General features: G+C 33.9%; 1 protein-coding gene across 2 annotated transcripts; it reads right to left on the reverse strand.

The window, feature by feature from the left end:
- Positions 1–7,193: 7,193 nt before the first annotated feature.
- On the reverse strand, positions 7,194–19,142 carry LOC134697096 (uncharacterized). Of its 2 annotated transcripts, none has more exons than XM_063559135.1 (5): positions 18,965–19,142; positions 17,803–17,913; positions 16,765–16,840; positions 8,972–9,228; positions 7,194–7,347 (listed from the first exon to the last, which is right to left on the reverse strand). In XM_063559135.1, exons 1-5 carry the CDS (start codon positions 19,109–19,111, stop codon positions 7,288–7,290), a joined length of 651 nt encoding a protein of 216 aa, XP_063415205.1. In that variant the 5' UTR covers positions 19,112–19,142; the 3' UTR covers positions 7,194–7,287. The 2 variants fall into 2 exon arrangements, with proteins under 2 accessions (XP_063415205.1, XP_063415206.1); XM_063559136.1 differs by lacking the exon at positions 18,965–19,142 and adding an exon at positions 18,846–18,905.

Genomic DNA, 19,142 nt, shown 5'->3' on the forward strand with positions numbered 1-19,142 from the left:
TTCTTATTCGTTCCTTATTTGCTTTTAATGCACGAGGTATACGTTGCACCTTGAAATAAATCGTTTTTTAATTGTGTTCATGTCTCTGGTGGTAACAATGTGTTCTTAGAGATGAGATGACCCTATTAGAGCGCATGGACTCGCTCCAGCGCTCGGTTAATATTCTGTTACCTATTCGTTACCTTTTCACTTATAATACGTTTTTTATAAGTTGCACCTTTTAGAAAAGGATTTTCAATTGTGTCCGTGTCTCTGGTGGTAACAATGTGTTCTTAGAGATGACATGACCCTATTAGCGCGCATGTACCCGTTCAAGCGCTCGGTTAATACCCTGTTACCTATTCGTTACCTATTCGTTACTTATTCGATTTTAATACGTTTGTTGTACGTTGCACCTTTTAAAAAAGGATTTTCAATTGTGCCCATGTCTCTGGTGGTAACAATGTGTTCTTAGAGATGAAATGGCCCTATTAGCGCGTATGTACCCGTTCAAGCGCTCGGTTAATTCCCTGTTACCTATTCGTTACTTATTCGCTTTTAATACGTTTGTTGTACGTTGCATCTTTTAGAAAATAATTTTCAATTTAGTTCATATCTCTGGTGTTATCAATGTGTTCTAAGAGATGAAATTACCCTATTAGCGCGCATGTACCCGTTCCAGCGCTCGGATAATACCCAGTTACTTATTCGTTCCTTATTTGCTTTTAATGCACGAGGTATACGTTGCACCTTGAAATGAATCGTTTTTTAATTGTGTTCATGTCTCTGGTGGTAACAATGTGTTCTTAGAGATGAAATGACCCTATAAGAGCGCATGAACCCATTCCAGCGCTCGGTTAATACCCTGTTACCTATTCGTTACCTATTCACTTATAATACGTTTGTTGTACGTTGCACCTTTTAGAAAGTGATTTTTAATTGTCTACATGTCTCTTCTGGTAACAATGTGTTCTTAGAGATGAAATTAACCTATTAGCGTGCATGTACCCGTTCCAGCGCTCAGTAAATACCCTGTTACCTATTCGTTCCCTATTCGTTACTTATTCGCTTTTAAAAAGTTTGTTGTACGTTGCACATTTTAAAAAAGTATTTTCAATTGTGCCCATATCTCTGGTGGTACCAATGTGTTCTTATAGATGAAATGATCCTATAAGAGCGCATGAACCCGTTCCAGCGCTCGGTAAATAACCTGTTACCTATTCGTTACTTATTCGCTTTTAATGCGCTGGGTATACGGTGCACCTTTAAATAAATCCTTTTTTAATTGTGTTCATGTCTCTGGTGGTAACAATTTGTTCTTAGCGATGAAATGACCCTATAAGAGCGCATGAACCCGTTCCAGCGCTCGGTTAATACCCTGTTACCTATTCGTTACCTATTCGTTACCTATACACTTATACTACGTTTGTTATACGTTGCACCTTTTAGAAAAGGATTTTTAAATGTCTACATGTCTCTTGTGGTAAAAATGTGTTCTTAGAGATGAAATTACCCTATTAGCGCGCATGTACCCGTTCCAGCGCTCAGTAAATACCCTGTTACCTATTCGTTACTTATTCACTTATAATAGGTTTGTTGTACGTTGCACCTTTTAGAAAAGGATTTTCAATTGTGTCTGTGTCTCTGGTGGTAACAATATGTTCTTAGAGATGAAATGACCCTATTAGCGCGCATGTACCCGTTCAAGCGCACGGTTAATACCCTGTTACCTATTCGTTACCTATTCGTTACTTATTCGCTTTGAATACGTTTGTTGTACGTTGCATCCTTTAGAAAGGAATTTTCAATTAAGTTCATATCTCTGGTGGAAATAATATGTTCTTATAGATGAAATACCCCTATTTGCGCATATGTTGTCGTTCCAGCGCTCGGATAATACCCTGTTACTTATTCGTTCCTTATTTGCTTTTAATGCACGAGGTATACGTTGCACCTTGGAATAAATCGTTTTCTAACTGTGCTTATGTCTCTGATGGTAACAATGTGTTTTTAGAAATGAAATGACCCTATTAGAGCGCATGTACCCGTTCCAGCGCTCGGTTAATACCCTGTTACCTATTCGTTACCTATTCACCTATAACACGTTTGTTGTACGTTGCACATTTTAGAACAGGAATTTTAATTGTCTCCATGTTTTTGTGGTAAATATGTGTTCTTAGAGATGAAATTACCCTATTAGCGCGCATGTACCCGTTCCAGCGCTCAGTAAATACCCTGTTACCTATTCGTTACCTATTCGTTACTTATTCGCTTTTAATACGTTTGTTGTACGTTGCATCTTTTAGAAAAGAATTTTCAATTAAGTTCATATCTCTGGTGGAAATAATGAGTTCTTAAAGATGAAATACCCCTATTGGCGCATATGTTGTCGTTCCAGCGGTCGGATAATACCCTGTTACTTATTCGTTCCTTATTTGCTTTTAATGCACGAGGTATACGTTGCACCTTGAAATAAATCGTTTTTTAATTGTGCTTATGTCTCTGGTGGTAACAATGTGTTTTTAGAGATGAAATGACCCAATTAGAGCCTATGCAACGTACAACAAACGTACTATAAGTGAATAGGTAACGAATAGGTAACGAATAGGTAACAGGGTATTAACCGAGCGCTGGAACGGGTTCATGCGCTCGAATAGGGTCATTTCATCTCTAAGACCACATTGTTACCACCAGAGACATGAACATAATTAAAAAACGATTGATTTCAAGGTGCAACGTATACCTCGTGCATAAAAAGCAAATAAGGAACGAATAAGAAACAGGATATTAACTGAGCGCTGGAACGGGTACATGCGCGCTAATAGGGTCATTTCATCTCTAAGAACACATTGTTACCACAAGAGACACGGACACAATTAAAAAATCCTTTTCTAAAAGGTGCAACGTACAACAAACGTATTATAAGTGAATAGGTAACGAATAGGTAACAGGGTATTTACCGAGCGCCGGGACGGGTACATGCGCGCCAATAGGGTATTTTCATCTCTAAGAACACATTTTTACCACTAGAGATATGAATTTAATAGAAAATCCTTTTCTCAAAGGTGCAACATACAACAAACGTATCATAAGTGAATAGGTAACGAATAGGTAACGAATAGGTAACAGAGTATTTACTGAGCGCTGGAACGGGTACATACGCGGTAATAGGGGTATTTCATCTATAAGAACACATTATTACCACTAGAGATATGAATTTAATAGAAAATCCTTTTCTCAAAGGTGCAACATACAACAAACGTATCATAAGTGAATAGGTAACGAATAGGTAACGAATAGGTAACAGGGTATTAACCGAGCGCTGGGACGGGTACATGCGTGCTAATAGGGTATTTTCATCTCTAAGAACACATTTTTACCACCAGAGACACGGACACTTTTAAAATTCTTTTCTAAAAGGTGCAACGTACAACAAACGTATCATAAGTGAATAGGTAACGAATAGGTAACGAATAGGTAACAGGGTATTTACTGAGCGCTGGAACGGGTACATACGCGGTAATAGGGGTATTTCATCTATAAGAACACAGTATTACCACTAGAGATATGAATTTAATAGAAAATCCTTTTCTCAAAGATGCAACTTACAACAAACGTATCATAAGTGAATAGGCAACGAATAGGTAACGAATAGGTAACGAATAGGTAACGAATAGGTAATGAATAGGTAACAGGGTATTAACCGAGCGCTGGAACGGGTACATGCGTGCTAATAGGGTATGTTCATCTCTAAGAACACATTTTTACCACCAGAGACACGTACACAATTGAAAATTCCTTTCTAAAAGTTGCAACGTACAACAAACGTTTCATTTAAGTGAATAAGTAACGAACAGGTAACAAATAGGTAACAGGGTATTAACCGAGTGCTGGAACGGGTACATGCGCGCTAATAGGGTATTGTCATCTCTAAGAACACATTTTTACCACCAGATCTAGAGACACGGACACATTTGAAATTTTTAAAATTTTTGATATTGTTCCTGTTTCCATGGTTACGGCGGCCATTTTGAAAATTCCAACTTCAAAATCCAAATCTGCTATGCCAGTTACCATTCCTGTAAAGTTTCATCCAGTTTGCTGAAAATTCTTATTTTTGAAATTTAGGACCTTTTTGCATTGTTTCCATGGTAACAAGACCTATTTTGGAAATTCCAACTCGAAATGCCACATCTACTAATGTTGCTCATCATTACTGTGAAGTTTCATGAAGTTTTGAGCATTTGGAGAATTTTGAAAATTTTGGTGTAGTTTCTATAGCAACATAATAGTTCCAATGATCGCCAAAATCATCCAACACCTGTACATAGTGGGCACCTACATTGTTTGAAAATATGATGATTCTGAGTTGAAGCATATCCAAACAGTTCACCAAAAACCAAAAACTGATTTTTTTTCAAAATTGTGCCGTTTCCATGGTAACGGCAGCCATCTTAAACTATTCCATGCCATAATTAAAAAGGGGGAAGGATATTTAAAATCAAATAAGTAACGAATAGGTAACGAATAGGGAATAGGGAATAGGTAACGAATAGGTAACGAATAGGTATCGAATAGGGAATAGGGAATAGGTAACGAATAGGCAACGAATAGGGAATAGGGAATAGGTAACGAATAGGCAACGAATAGGGAATAGGGAATAGGTATAAACGAATAGGCAACGAATAGGGAATAGGGAATAGGTAACGAATAGGCAACGAATAGGGAATAGGGAATAGGTAACGAATAGGTAACGAATAGGGAATAGGGAATAGGTAACGAATAGGGAATAGGGAATAGGTAACCAACTTGACGCCCATATAGTTTACTCACTAAAACATTATCATGATTAATGAATAGTTTTACCAAATATTTAATAAATTTAATGACAAAATGATATATGAGCGTGTTTTACGCTACTTATATTAAACCCTTATGGCTGTAATTGTGGAACATATAGTATAGAATGTAACCCTACGAGGAAAAGCTCAGACAACAAATGGTATTGCCTCACCATACATTAACTCTTGAGCGAAAAAAACACATCACACAACATACTTGTAGTAATATTAAGAGCCATACTGATCTGTGTCCATATCTTATACATTGCCATATAGTTAATTTCTTTATTGAAAAGGTTCTGTATGCGTGTTCGATAATATTACTCGTTTGGACTTTGAGCATAATAAAAACCAAACAATAAATGCGTCTTTGCTATAGGGGTTGTCAAAGTCCGTGTTTTCAGATGATTGTAACGAAAAGAAAAAAAAGTTACCCAAAACAAATACTAAATATCTAACATGTCTAATTTGAATACATATTTAGAAAGAAAGCTACATTTTAACATGTATTTTAATACGGAAGCGTATTAGCGCCACACATTTTTTTTTTTATTTTTCTTCCTATGTTTGCGTTATAACGCAAACCTTTGCGATATAACGCAAACCTTTTGCGTTATAACGCAAACCTTTGCGATATAACGCAAACCTTTGCGTTATAACGCAAACCTTTGCGTTATAACGCAAACCTTTGCGATATAACGCAAACCTTTGCGTTATAACGCAAACCTTTGCGATATAACGCAAACCTTTGCGATATAACGCAAACCTTTGCGTTATAACGCAAACCTTTGCGTTATAACGCAAACCTTTGCGATATAACGCAAACCTTTGCGTTATAACGCAAACCTTTGCGATATAACGCAAACATTTGTTTTATCTTATTTCTTATTTAAGATTCAAAGGAAACAGTAGTTATTAATGGAGGAGGCTGGATATAATAAAATTTATCACCTTTGTAGTAATTGCAAAGTAAACTACTTGAATAATTAGATCATATCAATGACTAATAATGAGCATAATAATATAAGAAGATGTGGTATGAGTGCCAATAAGAAAACTCTCCATCTAAGTCACTATTCGTAAAAGTAAACCATCATAGGCCGAATTACGGTCTTCAACACGGAGCATTGGCTCACACTAAACAACAAACTATAAGGTCCCCAAAAACGATATCCAAGTTACTACTAGTATATATATTACAAAGAAAATTGAGTAAATTGAGGTTATACCTAAGAAAAAAATCAACCCTGCTAATATAGCTATAACCGAATATAAATATACTCTCGTTTGAGAACTGTGTAAAGTAGGTTACATTCAAACAAGCTACCCTTTGGCAATAAATGTATAGAATGAAGATGTTTCATTAATAAAATTATGTTCTCTCAATTCAAATTGCTACCCAAGCATCTTAAAAATACTTCATTATATTGAAATGAAAATTCAATGACTTTCTATCAAAGAATCTTGATCATATTCTGAGATTTAAAAAAAATGTTTCCTTATTAATAATTCATTTTAAAGCAGAAAGATCATTTTGTCTATTTGACTTGGAGGTTTCACAATTGTATGACATTATTTTTGATCTTTCAATTTTAATATGACTATATACTATATCTATTTTCTTGTTAAATTATATACTTTTCTGATGCACAAATCAGTCTTAATTTATGTATAATTGCACTTAAATTATTCCATTATTCCTATGCATATTTATTATAATGATTTGGCCTTGTATGTATGTTTCTTTTTTTATCTACTAGTAAATCACATCCGAAATGAATGACAGACGGGCATATATACAAAACTTAATGAATAATTGAAATAAAGATGTTTGCGTTATAACGCAAAGGTTTGCGATATGTTTGCGTTATAACGCAAAAGGTTTGCGTTGTAACGCAAAGGTTTGCGTTATATCGCAAAGGTTTGCGTTATATCGCAAAGGTTTGCGTTATATCGCAAATGTTTGCGTTATAACGCAAAGGTTTGCGTTATAACGCAAAGGTTTGCGTTATATCGCAAAGGTTTGCGTTATAACGCAAAAGGTTTGCGTTAAAACGCAAAGGTTTGCGTTATATCGCAAAGGTTTGCGTTAAACGCAAAGGTTTGCGTTATAACGCAAAGGTTTGCGTTATATCGCAAAGGTTTGCGTTATAACGCAAAAGGTTTGCGTTAAAACGCAAAGGTTTGCGTTATAACGCAAAGGTTTGCGTTATATCGCAAAGGTTTGCGTTATAACGCAAAGGTTTGCGTTATAACGCAAAGGTTTGCGTTATAACGCAAAGGTTGGCGTTATAACGCAAACATAGGAAGAAAAATAAAAAAAAAAAATGTGTGGCGCTAATACACTTCCGTATTTTAAACTACACGCTGTTAATAAATATTATAAAGTATCTGAAAGTCAACTTTGGCATTATGTGGATAGGAATTAAAATACATGCTTCTATTCCGCATAAAAATGAACTGGATATCACCACCATACTGAGCTAAATGAGTTTCGTCGTTTGTTAACCCACTTGATTGATGTATCCTAAAAATGTAAAAAAAAAAATTATATAGTTATAACAAGTAGAAATTTAAAATTAAAATTGAGAATGGAAATGGGGAATGTATCAAAGAGACAACAACTCGACCAAAGAAAAATAACAACAGCAGAAGGTCACCAACAGGTCTTCAGCCTACAACGTCTCCCGCCAACTGCTATAGGTCACTGTGTTTGTGTTGAATTGACAATACACCTGTTTTGCATACATGTACTGTGCGTATAATTTTGTTTTACTACAAACGAGACGGCACATATAACGGTGCACCATTATATTAGTTCACGATATTACCATCAGTGTACATATAACTAGTAGCCAGTCTTTTCTCAACACAAAGTCATGATCAAGAAAAAATCATTATTTTTTTTTGTTTTCAAAATACGACAAAATAATTAGACACCTTGGCTAAAAAGAAATCGACGAAAATACAATAACTAAAATGTCTACAAAACACCAAGGTTCTGTAGAAGGGTAAGTTTATTTGTAAATTTTCGGGTCTTCAACAGTCAGTATAAAAATGTATTGGAAATGTTTACTCTTCATTTTCAAATTTTTTCAAGTTTGACTTTGGGTTGTGTCATTTCCATTGTTCTTTTTAAAATTGTATCCCCTAATAAATGGAAAATGATTGAATTTGCTATTTCATCTTAATTTCGAACTTTATTTGGCCTCGAACAAATGTTATGAAATTTTAACACAATGCTTATTACCACCAAACACATATCAATTTCGAATTTGGATGGTATCAATTAAAGTTAACCCGTTCTTGTGATATCCCTCTGAAAAAAATGCAAAACCGCCTTTTTTTCGCACTCTATCACTTTTACTGTCGTTGAGTTATGCCTCTTTAAAACTGAAAAGACTTTGTTTTATCTGCACTCCAACTTTTGAATATATTGATAAAACCATATTATTTGTTCATGCTTCTCAACACAGATATCAATTACTATTAAAAAAAATGACACTTTATATAAATTTGGAGCGCCTGAAGTGTTTTTCTGTATAGTACGTAAAATTTAGAATGGAAATGGGGAATGTGTCAAAGAGACAACAACCCGACCAAAATAAAAAAACACAACAGCAGAAGGTCACCAACAGGTCTTCAATGTAGCGAGAAATTCCCGCACCCGGAGGCGTCATTCAGCTGGCCCCTAAACAAATACGTATTTACTTTAGTATGTTTTTTTTTAAGTGATTATGATTGTAGAACAATGTTGACATTTGTACATTAATGTCTGTTTGTTTTGTTCACGCATCGTTGTCAATATAATGGAATTTAATGCGGCTGTCATACAAGTGAGAGGTTTAGCTATCTAGAAAACCAAATTCAATCCATCATTTTCCTTATAAGAAAATGCCTGTACCAAGTTAGGAATATGACAGCTGTTATCCATTCGTCTGGTGTGTTTGAGCTTTTGATTTTGCCAATTGATTAGGGACTCTCTGTTTTGAATTTTCATCGGAGTTCAGTATTATTATGATTTTACTTTTTATTAACCTATATTAGGGGGTTATTAGAAATAATGAAATCGTTGTATTTGCATGTGATCATGTAGTTATATTTTAATTAGGGGATATTTAGAGATGATAAGATCTCGTTGACACACTCACCACTGAAGATTGTGTTCGATTCTGACAGGATAATGGGATGTCGAAGATTTTTTTATTACTAATTCCTGCCGCAACCCCTATGTAATGCATTTCGCCAACTGCAGTCTGTGTCTCTACGTGCTGGGTTACTGGTACACAGCTTTCCTTCACAACAGATATTTCTATCGATGTTTGATTCAATGAGAACTGGTAGAAATTGACACTTAATTTGTCCTGCCCAAAACCAAAGTATGAGGATAGTAACATCTTAGCGTTAGCTGTACAAAAAAAAAAAGAAATTAAATTCTCGACATAATTCATTTAAAGAAAATACAAAAAAATATCATTTTGTATGGTACACAAAATTATTTTTTGGCAGGACATTATTCTAAACAAGAGCTACATAAAATTGTAAATGTGCCTGGGGTTGTCTGTGACTTATGGAAGTTGTTAATATCAGTATGGTCATCTTGTAATCAGGGTCAAGAATTACCGGCTGTGTGATTGGTTAATGCTATCTTATTGAACAATGGGGAATGAACACATGTAAAAATTCGCCAGCATTCTCCCAAAATTGCACTGAATGCTAGCGGGCGGCAGTTAGTATTGGTTTTGTCCAGAAAAGTGAAAATTATAAATGTTAACATCGATGTGGAATACTGACTTGAGAAAGAAGATAATGTTGGAAGAGAAAGACGCCATTGTTAAAAAAAGTTATTGCTCAGAAGGTAAGGTAGATCACCAGTATATATTTTTTGAGACAGATTTTTTTTATAATTTGCCAAAATGAAGATTTTACTATGTTCTTTTCAAAAATTTAGTAAAAAGTATGGGTCACCGTGCTATTTTTCAAGCTATGAGTCGTTGAAAATTGCCAAAATTTGGTTACAATGTAGTTTGTTCATGAAAAAACACATTAGTGTGCATAAAAAAAATTCTATGAGATAGAATTTTGAAATAAATTGTGAGAAGAAAGGTTTCATAATAAGTTTTAAGAAAAGATAAAGAAAAAGAAAAAATGGTGTCACCGAACTTGTTTTCTTGCTACAAGTAAAAATTTCGTTATTAGCACAGTATAAAAATTTGTCAGTTAGCAGTTTTAATGATTGAAATCTTCTCTTATACCCATGAAAATAACAAAAAATAATATGCTTTATCTTATTTTTACCATAAAATACAATGTTAGCCATTTCACCTTGCCCTACTAATATATGCATATGATGTCACGTGGTTTCCATGGCAACCAGACTATTCAGATTTTTTTTATTGATTTTTTTTTAATTTGACTGTTAGTTTGGACCATTTCAACTTAAAAAAAGTAATCAGAAAAAAATTATCTGGCCAAAAAATTTCATATTTGGTCCATTATTACAGAGCATTGATGTTAAGGTTTCGATGATACCAAACTTTTGCTTGAATTTGCAAGTTAAAGTGGAGATACATGGCGTCCGTGACAATATACACTGAGAATGTAAATTCCATTAACTTAATGTTTTTCACACTTTCAAGTCAGATCGGTATTTATTTATTTTGGTGGTGACAATATACCATGCGATAAACGGAAATTATGTGTCGTAATATCGCATCATTCTCTGACTACATATTATATACATTTATGATGTAAGTCAAGTGATCAATGTGCTTAGTGCTGAGGTATTCCGAAAGTCCGTTTTTGTGGTCTTCAACACTGAAATAGCGTTAAGAACTTAAGACTATAACTTTTCTGTACACATCGGAGTTTAATGTAACCTTAAAGCTTTAGAGTTTGATTTTTTTTTCATTTGAATATATATATATATATATATACTGTACTAAAACACACCCGTGATATCGCGGGTCCGTGACTGAATTAAAGTATATAACTATGCCAAAGCCTTATTTTAGTATTAGTATTGTCATCTGATAAAGTCATGCCGATTATAAAATACACAGTTGTCTATGCTTTCAAATCTTTCTGTTTTAACCCGTCGAACTGGAGCTTATCAATTATTGGTAATATTAATTATTTGGAAAACAGAAGGTCCTGGAATGGAGTATTTTTTTAATCAACAACATTGTCCTATATTTGTTATAAATAAAGTTGAATTTTTTGATTCGCTGTTTTACGTCATGCCCGCTAATAAATTGAAAACTGTACCTATACGCCTTATTTTAGTCCAGATTTTTAGTATTCGTATTGTTATCTTAGAAAGTCTTATTGATTAAAATACTACAATAGGTAACAATTTGACAATTTAGTAGTGTCAACCTGTGATTATGACCCGTGTATATAGCATATTAATATAATTTCAGTCGGTTGATTTTATGAATTAGAATGAAATTATTTTCTTCTGAATTGTCTGCCCATATAGGTGGCGTTTAGGTTAAGTGGTTTGTGTGATTTGGCGGTTAAATCATTCGACACGACAGGGTCTACTCGATAGGTCACGTTAATTTTTCTTGCTGTGTTAGTCGATTAGTACGTTCGAATTTAGTCTTGGATTATGAAGGTGAACCCGATATTTCATTGAGAACTGTTTTAACTGCTTTAAATCAATTAAGTAAGGTATTGAGTCGGCAATTATTGGTGGTAGAGAGAAATTTGGTGGACTTGGATAAGTTAGTGTGCTAATCAGTTGATGGAGTACCACTGCCAGGTGAAGAGAAAAGAAAAAGGGAATATACTACTCTTGTGGGTCCTACATGCACTTCAGGTCAACTTCAGGTTCAGTCCGTATGTCAATAGTAGTAAATTACCCACAAAACCTGGCCTCAGTGAAATTTTGAAAGATGAGTATTCAAATTATCTATAAATGTTAGCTATAATAGATAATTGTATTGGTTATAATTTGACCAATGATTTTATTGAATATCAAGTAGGTCAACCTGATATTATTGGTATTACTTAAGGATAGACGTAGCAGAAACATTCAATTTTAGATGGATATTGATACGCCTATATTTATTATAGATACTATTAGAGATGGTTGTATATTACCTTTCTTTTCAAATACAATATCGATTATTGTTTGTCAAATAATTTATTATTTTTAAGATACCTCTTTTGTTAAATCAGCGATTACTAATTTATTAGCTATGATTTAATTGTAGGGATGTCAAATATTCACTTTTTTTTGTGAATCCGTTAACTGTTTCTGTTCAGTTAAACAACAGTTTTAAAAGCAGATTTGAGACAGAATATGACAGGTATTTGCGGAAGACAAGTGTAAACTTTGAAGATATGCGTATTGCAAAACATTACATGTATACCAATTCATATACGTTTAAGAATGTTACACATTAGTCTAAATGTTTCCACCTCATACTAAATATCTATGATTTGTATGGGACTTTAACGGTGTTTCTGCTTGTTATAGTTTTACTAGAATATCTCTTTAAAATGGAGAGGAGAAAATAAGCAGATTACTATGTACTTAGACGATGCATTCGGTGCACATGACGATGGGGAATTATGTAATACAACAAATAGCGATTTTATACCCACGACTGAGACGTTTGTGTACTACTATTAAAATTTTATATTTTCAGGGGCTAAGATAAAGGAGTTTTACTATTACTGACAATTGTACAAACAAGATAATGAATATCATTTCATACATTGATTTGTGTTTAGCAAAAACGGAAAGTATTTGTTAGGGAGATATTATAAGTTATCATGCTTTGACCCAACTAACATGGTTATTTAGACGGTGTCGAAAATTGTTGAACGGTGAGGGCGAAAGCCCGAACCGTTCAACAATTTTCGACACCGTCTAAATAATCATGCTAGTTCTTTGGTAGCCATGACAGCTATTTCTCAAGTTATAGGCAATATTGTATATTTATTGACAAAACATTTGTCTAATGATATAAATAGTGGTCATTCATGCAGGAACAGTAATATGCATTTATCTGTAGACAGTATTGGTCTTATTAATAAAAAGATTTAAGGTTTTAAATGCACATGAAGGCAATATTAAACCTTTTAAATCTGAAGTTCTTGGCAGACTATAGCTTACAGTGAAACTCCATGTGATATTGTTCACGATATGTGGTTTATAGAATGTGAGGTTTCTACAAGTTCAAAATGGAAGGAGTTCACAGTAGTGAAATATGTATTTTTGTCGTTGATAAACGTTTTAGCTTGCAACAATATAAGATTACTAGTAACGACAACTAAAATGTTGTTAGTAAAAGGAGCACGACATCAGTATTGCAAAAATTTGATTTTAGACATTTTAGCACATATATATTGCACAATGTTTATATTGATATGGTAGTGAGCCTACGTACTGAGGATAAGAGAGCAGATTATCTTAGTCGGATTGTTGATTAACAAGATTGGCTACAGGCTTATTCTGAATTTGTATTTCAGATAGTTGAATCACTTCGAGGACTTCATGAGGTTGATTAGTTTGCCTCTGATGGCAAATTTTAAATTGATAGTTTTTTATTCCAGATTTTGGAATGTGAATTCGTCAGGTATTGACGCTTTCACGGTTGATTGGCGAGGGATTAACGGGTTGTTCGTTTCTCCTATTTCTTTGTTCCTACAAGAATTAATATATTTTCGACAGTGAAAATTAAACTTTTACTTTATACTGGCTCTCTGCTGGTTTTCTGGCTAAAGCATTTCTATATGGTGATGTTTTTTTCTATATGGTGATGGTTTCTTTTCTGAAGTGACAAATTTTATGGATCTTTTTACTTACAGACATGCTTATATAGCTGGTAGAGTAAAAAGACCATATTTGGCAATGTTGATTTAACATTTGCATATTTAATAGCATTAATGATGGATTTTTCATCCAGTCATAGATCACTTTGATCTGAGCATGTATAATATCACTTTGATGTGAGCATGTGTTATAGATCACGTTGATGTGAGCATGTTTATGATAGATCTCTCTTGATCTTCCTTGATCTCTTGGTATAGATTACTAGCTTTACTAGATTTGAATGTCAGTTTTTGATTTGAGATTTCATATGAATTTTGTGGATAATTAGATGCATAGTACTTAGCTGATAGTTATAATTTTAGATTGCTTTTATTAGTTATATTTCAGTTTTTAATTACACATATATTTTTGCAGGCACTCACCGGAAGAATTGCAGAATTAACCTGCTTCACTAGTTAGCAAAGTGAATTTTCTCTTAGAACTAATGTAGGAATCTTAGCAGTTTCTACTATAAAGGATATTATCTGAGTATTTTACGTTGGAATAATTGGGCTGCATCAAACAGAATTGAAAATGGTTATACTGTACCAGCAAAAGCTTTTTACGTTGGTTTATATTTAGCTGTATTGACACATTCGAGAAATATTGTTAGTCCAGTTGAACAACCGTTTTACTCTTTACAGTGGATACATCCTCTTATTGGATCATCATGTGTATCGACGAATTCGTCTTTAGTAATTAACCTACTAGAAGATGTGAAGCGTAGCTTGCCTACTCCTACGATATAAAGTAGCCTGTTTCGGTAGAATTACTGCATATAATGTGGGTTATGTTTTCTTTTGGTGACTTGTATAATCAGCGTATTTGATATTTGTACGTATTTCAGTGCTTTTGCGAGTTGAGTTGCTATCTATTCGACGAAGTGATTATTTTAAGTTATTTTAGATCATTATATGTCTATTGTCATTTAACGTTTCAAAACAGGCGTATACAGATTGAGAGAAGGCGATTCAGTGTCATTCGTATAAGTGTCAGTGAAACATTTGATTTATTTCTGCATTGGGCTGATTTTTCTAGCTGTTTTGATGAGGTTACTTATTTATTCTATTTTATTCTATTTTTTGTTTGAATTTTTCCTAATGTTTAGATGTTGATGTTTTACGTAAAAGAATACGCCAGTGTCATACTATAGGATGCGCGAGCTCTTTATTGAAGTGTTCTGTCGTATGTTCTTGATATTAAGTGTTATGGGTTTCACAGTTTTAGGTCTGAAGGTGCTATTGCTTGTGCTAATTTAGGTTTAAAGTTTATAGAGACACGGTAGATGGTGTTCCGAAACGGTAAACGATATTATCGTGAAGGATTCTTTGGATAATTTCTAGCATTATTTTCAGATCTTTATTACATGATATAGATCACCTTTTTAAATTTTCCTGTTCTTTGTGTTTTCGGCCCTCGGCTCTGTCGTGTGGTATTGCACTTTACTATTTTTTGTTATTTATTAGTATGATTATTATCAGTGGTTGTGGTATATGGGTGTTAGCGGAAGAAGAAATATAATTTCAGTCGGTTGATTTTATGAATTAGAATGAAATTATTTTCTTCTAAATTGTCTGCCCATATAGGTGGCGTTTATGTTAAGTGGTTTGTGTGATTTGGCGGTTAAATCATTCGACACGACAGGGTCTACTCGATAGGTCACGTTAGTTTTTACATCCATGCCATTTGATATTTTGTATCTTGCATTAAGAGATCGATTGTTTACAAATGTTTGTGTGTATTGAAATACTAGTACATATAATATATATATATATATATATCTAGCGGGAAGGCTATAGTGCAGGCGATTTGGTGTCACGATATCTCATGATCAGTAGCATAGGTTCGTATCCCGACGAGGGAAGAACAAGAATTTGCGCTAGCAAATTTACAGATCTAACATAATTTGGTTGATGTTTAGACGAGTTGTATATATATCTATATAAATGATGACTTTTCGTACTGATTCGAAATTTGCATACAATAGATATTTAATGGTTGTTATTAAACCAGCCCTCGGCTCTGTCGTGTGGTATTGCACTTTACTATTTTTTGTTATTTATTAGTATGATTATTATCAGTGGTTGTGGTATATGGGTGTTAACGGAAGAAGAAATCCTGAATACACCGTTTGGTGGTGCGCCTGTCAGATGCGGAACGTACATTTAAGGTAATAGGTAACAGGTGAATATATTATTGGTATCGGTATCGGACTCGACCCGGAACTTCTTAATTATTGGCAATATTAATAACTCATTAATTACGTGGAAAACAAAAGGGCCTGGATTGGTGTTATCTTTAATCTACACCTTTTTAATATATAGGTTATACTAGTATATAAAGTTGAATTCTTTGATTTGTCGTTTTTACATGATGAAGGCTGACAAATTGGACCTCGTTATTTTAGTATTATAGATATATCAACTTACGTCATGGAGGAAAATTTATGTATTATGCAACAAAATTTTTAAAAAGGCTGTCGATATACTGCATGTGTAAACTATTGGTTGTAGGCAATTATGATGCCCGGGATTTTTAATTCGAAGCTGATAAGAAGTAAGGCTAAAATCGAGGAGAAAAGACAGTAAAAAAAAACACATGTACAACAGCATGCCAAAATAAAGAAAGATGGGTAAACAAAGTTCCACAGATCGAGTAGTAAACGGGCGGATCCAGAAAGTTTCATATTTGGGGGGGGGGGGGGGGGGGGAGACACTGACTGCCTAAGAGAGGGCCCACTAAATTCATACTTTAGCGATTCCCTATATATATAATCAACCAAATTTTTCATACAAAAGGGAACCAGGTCCCCTGAAAAAAACCTCTTAATCCGCCTCTGGTACAAAATAATAAGAAATTGAAGTGACGTAGCCCTTAAAACATCCAAGGGGATTTCATAGTATTTACAAGCCGGTAAAATATTCCTTCTTTATAAGAGCCGTTCGTATAACCGCTTGTAACAAGTAAACTTTCAAGGATGAAAGTTGATATGGTTTATATTCATTTATATTGCATCAGTTGTAAGCGATCAAGAAGTACAGTAACCAATATCAATGATTATATATCTCATTGCGTCCTGTATTATCAAGAGGTAGTACATCTTTGTCTGTTACTTACATGGGATGCATGTCGTTACGTTTCCTTCTAATGGTGTTATCTTGCAAGTTCCAGCTTTAACTGCATATTGTTTGCCCTATAAATATTAGATATGACGTACTTTTATAAATAAACTAAAATACAAGACAAAGTGACTTTTAAAGGGTATGTGCTTCTATTTGACGTAGACTCCACATTAGTTTTTATTTTATTTGAAACACACACACACACACATTCAGATTTATACTGAAGACATCTCAGGCAAGGTTTTAAAGTAAAGTCCTTATCGCGATAAAGCATTTTCTGATTAGGCAGCATAGCAAAATAAATCTACAGTTTTTTTAATCATAGAAAAAAAACCAAGTACGATGACCTATTATTATTTCCAAAGGTTATGTTTATTTAGTGTTTGATCGTTGGATTAATTATGATAATTTAAAAGATAGATATGAAATTTCCACTTTACAAAACAGAGGCGAAAAATACCAGAGGAACAGTCAAACTCATAATTCGAAAAAAAAAGACAACAACGCAGAGGATAATTGAGAAAACTATCAGCAGTTGAACAAAAATACACAAAACGAAACATAGAATATACGTAAGATTGAGCAACACAAACACTATCAAACACTGGGGGTAGCAGATCTCGTGTGTTCTGGAAGGGTAAGCAGATCCTGCTCCACATGTGAGACTCGTCGTGTTGATAATTTAAGTACAAACTCAGTGACAAGTATAATTTATATTATTTAGGAAATTACTAAATAGAAAGTATAACTCATAGATTTCGCTGTTCTTCATACTTATTATATTTTCTTGTACGAATTGAGTTTCACAGCTTTAGTTCCGTCAAATGAATAAGTCAAAAGAAAAACTTAAGATTAATATAATTGCTAAACCATGCGAGATAGACCAAAATTGTTTTACCATCTTCAGAGGTACACTATTGTCCAATTTGATGATTCTACCGTTAAAAAAGTGTGGTTCAATTTGCACTCCTGAAAAGAGTACTTCAATCCAAGTAACTGTATTATGTTAATTTTGAGTAGTTAGTTAGCCTACCTTTGAATAATCCTGTAACACCTGTTCATACCATTCTGATTCGTCGACTCCAATATGACCAACATAAGCGACTTTCTGATTGGTGGCATCAAAAGACATATTGTAAAACTCCTGAACAAATATAACTAATATATATAATTTCGAATGTTCCATCAATTATTCAACAACTATAGTTGTACAAGTTTAACCATGTGAGCATTTGGACCATGTACAATTTTTATTGAGACAATATTTCGCTTTAGTCCTTACCCTAAGCATATGTGCCGAATACATTGGTACGAGAACAGGATTATAAAAGAATGTGGGCAATATGTTCGTATAGTCCGGGATAGTCCATAATTTATTATTATGGTCATTTTTTATGAGCTTCTTCAAATCTCATTTAAAAGAACATATGATAGGCCAATTTGCTCAAATAAAGAGTAATGTTAATATGAGTTGGTCTTTTGCTTTGTTAACAAACCCATGCTTGAAATCAAATAAAATGTGTTTGCACATGCGTATGATGGCTCCCGCAGAACAATGAAATTAATGTATTTCATTAACTTAAAACACTTTGAACTAGAACTCTTAACTGAATCGAGGCACAAGCTGTTACTAACTACAATTGTGTTACAATGTATAATTGACGTATTGACCTAGATACGACAACGTCCATGTTGGCTGAACAAACCCCCTCCCTCTGAAAAACACATTGCATGCCGTGTTCACAACATAAAAGAGAGGTTCACGGAAGAGCCTACACAAACGCTCTACACCTATACACATTGTAGAAATTATCGTAATTGTCCTGATCAGAATCGAAATAACTAATGCAAGCTATATACTTTATTGTAGTTTTAACGTTGGTAGGCATTATATTCATGTTTTATTTTTGCCCGCACTATCGTTCGGGCAAAATAATCACGAATATAACGCCTACCCATGATAAAACTACAATACAGTATAGCTTGCGAAAATACTCTTAATACTTGTATCTGCAACTTGATTTACTTTCGACTTAATGGATATAAAAAAAAACTACAACATCAACAAATACTTACCAAAAGAATGTACCAAATTGCATTTTACTGCATTCAAACATCGTGTTCCTACAGGAAAAACTTTGTATTCACAATTATGTAACCATTATACTTCGATACTCAAATGACATAAAACGTACCCAACCAGCACTAAGTCGGCCATCTTCAATTTCTCCAAATTTTATTGCCAATCGTCCTTCCCATTGGTCTGGAACGCAACAACATACAACAAACGCCAGTTTCAACCAAAACAAGAAAAGAATTTTCAATTTACTTTCCTGGACCATTTTAAATTAACAAATTTCGTCTATAAAATAA

This window comes from Mytilus trossulus, chromosome 14, assembly GCF_036588685.1.
Source record: "Mytilus trossulus isolate FHL-02 chromosome 14, PNRI_Mtr1.1.1.hap1, whole genome shotgun sequence".
NCBI classification, from domain to species: domain Eukaryota; kingdom Metazoa; phylum Mollusca; class Bivalvia; order Mytilida; family Mytilidae; genus Mytilus; species Mytilus trossulus.

Coding starts and splice junctions, on each gene's coding strand:
- LOC134697096 (XM_063559135.1), bottom strand. CDS start 19,111: ATGGTCCAGGAAAGTAAATTGAAAATTCTTTTCTTGTTTTGGTTGAAA. Junction 17,914..18,964: donor GCCGACTTAGTGCTGGTTGG/GTACGTTTTATG, acceptor ATATTTGTTCAG/GAGTTTTACAATATGTCTTT. Junction 7,348..8,971: donor ATCGAACACAATCTTCAGTG/GTGAGTGTGTCA, acceptor TTACATTTTTAG/GATACATCAATCAAGTGGGT.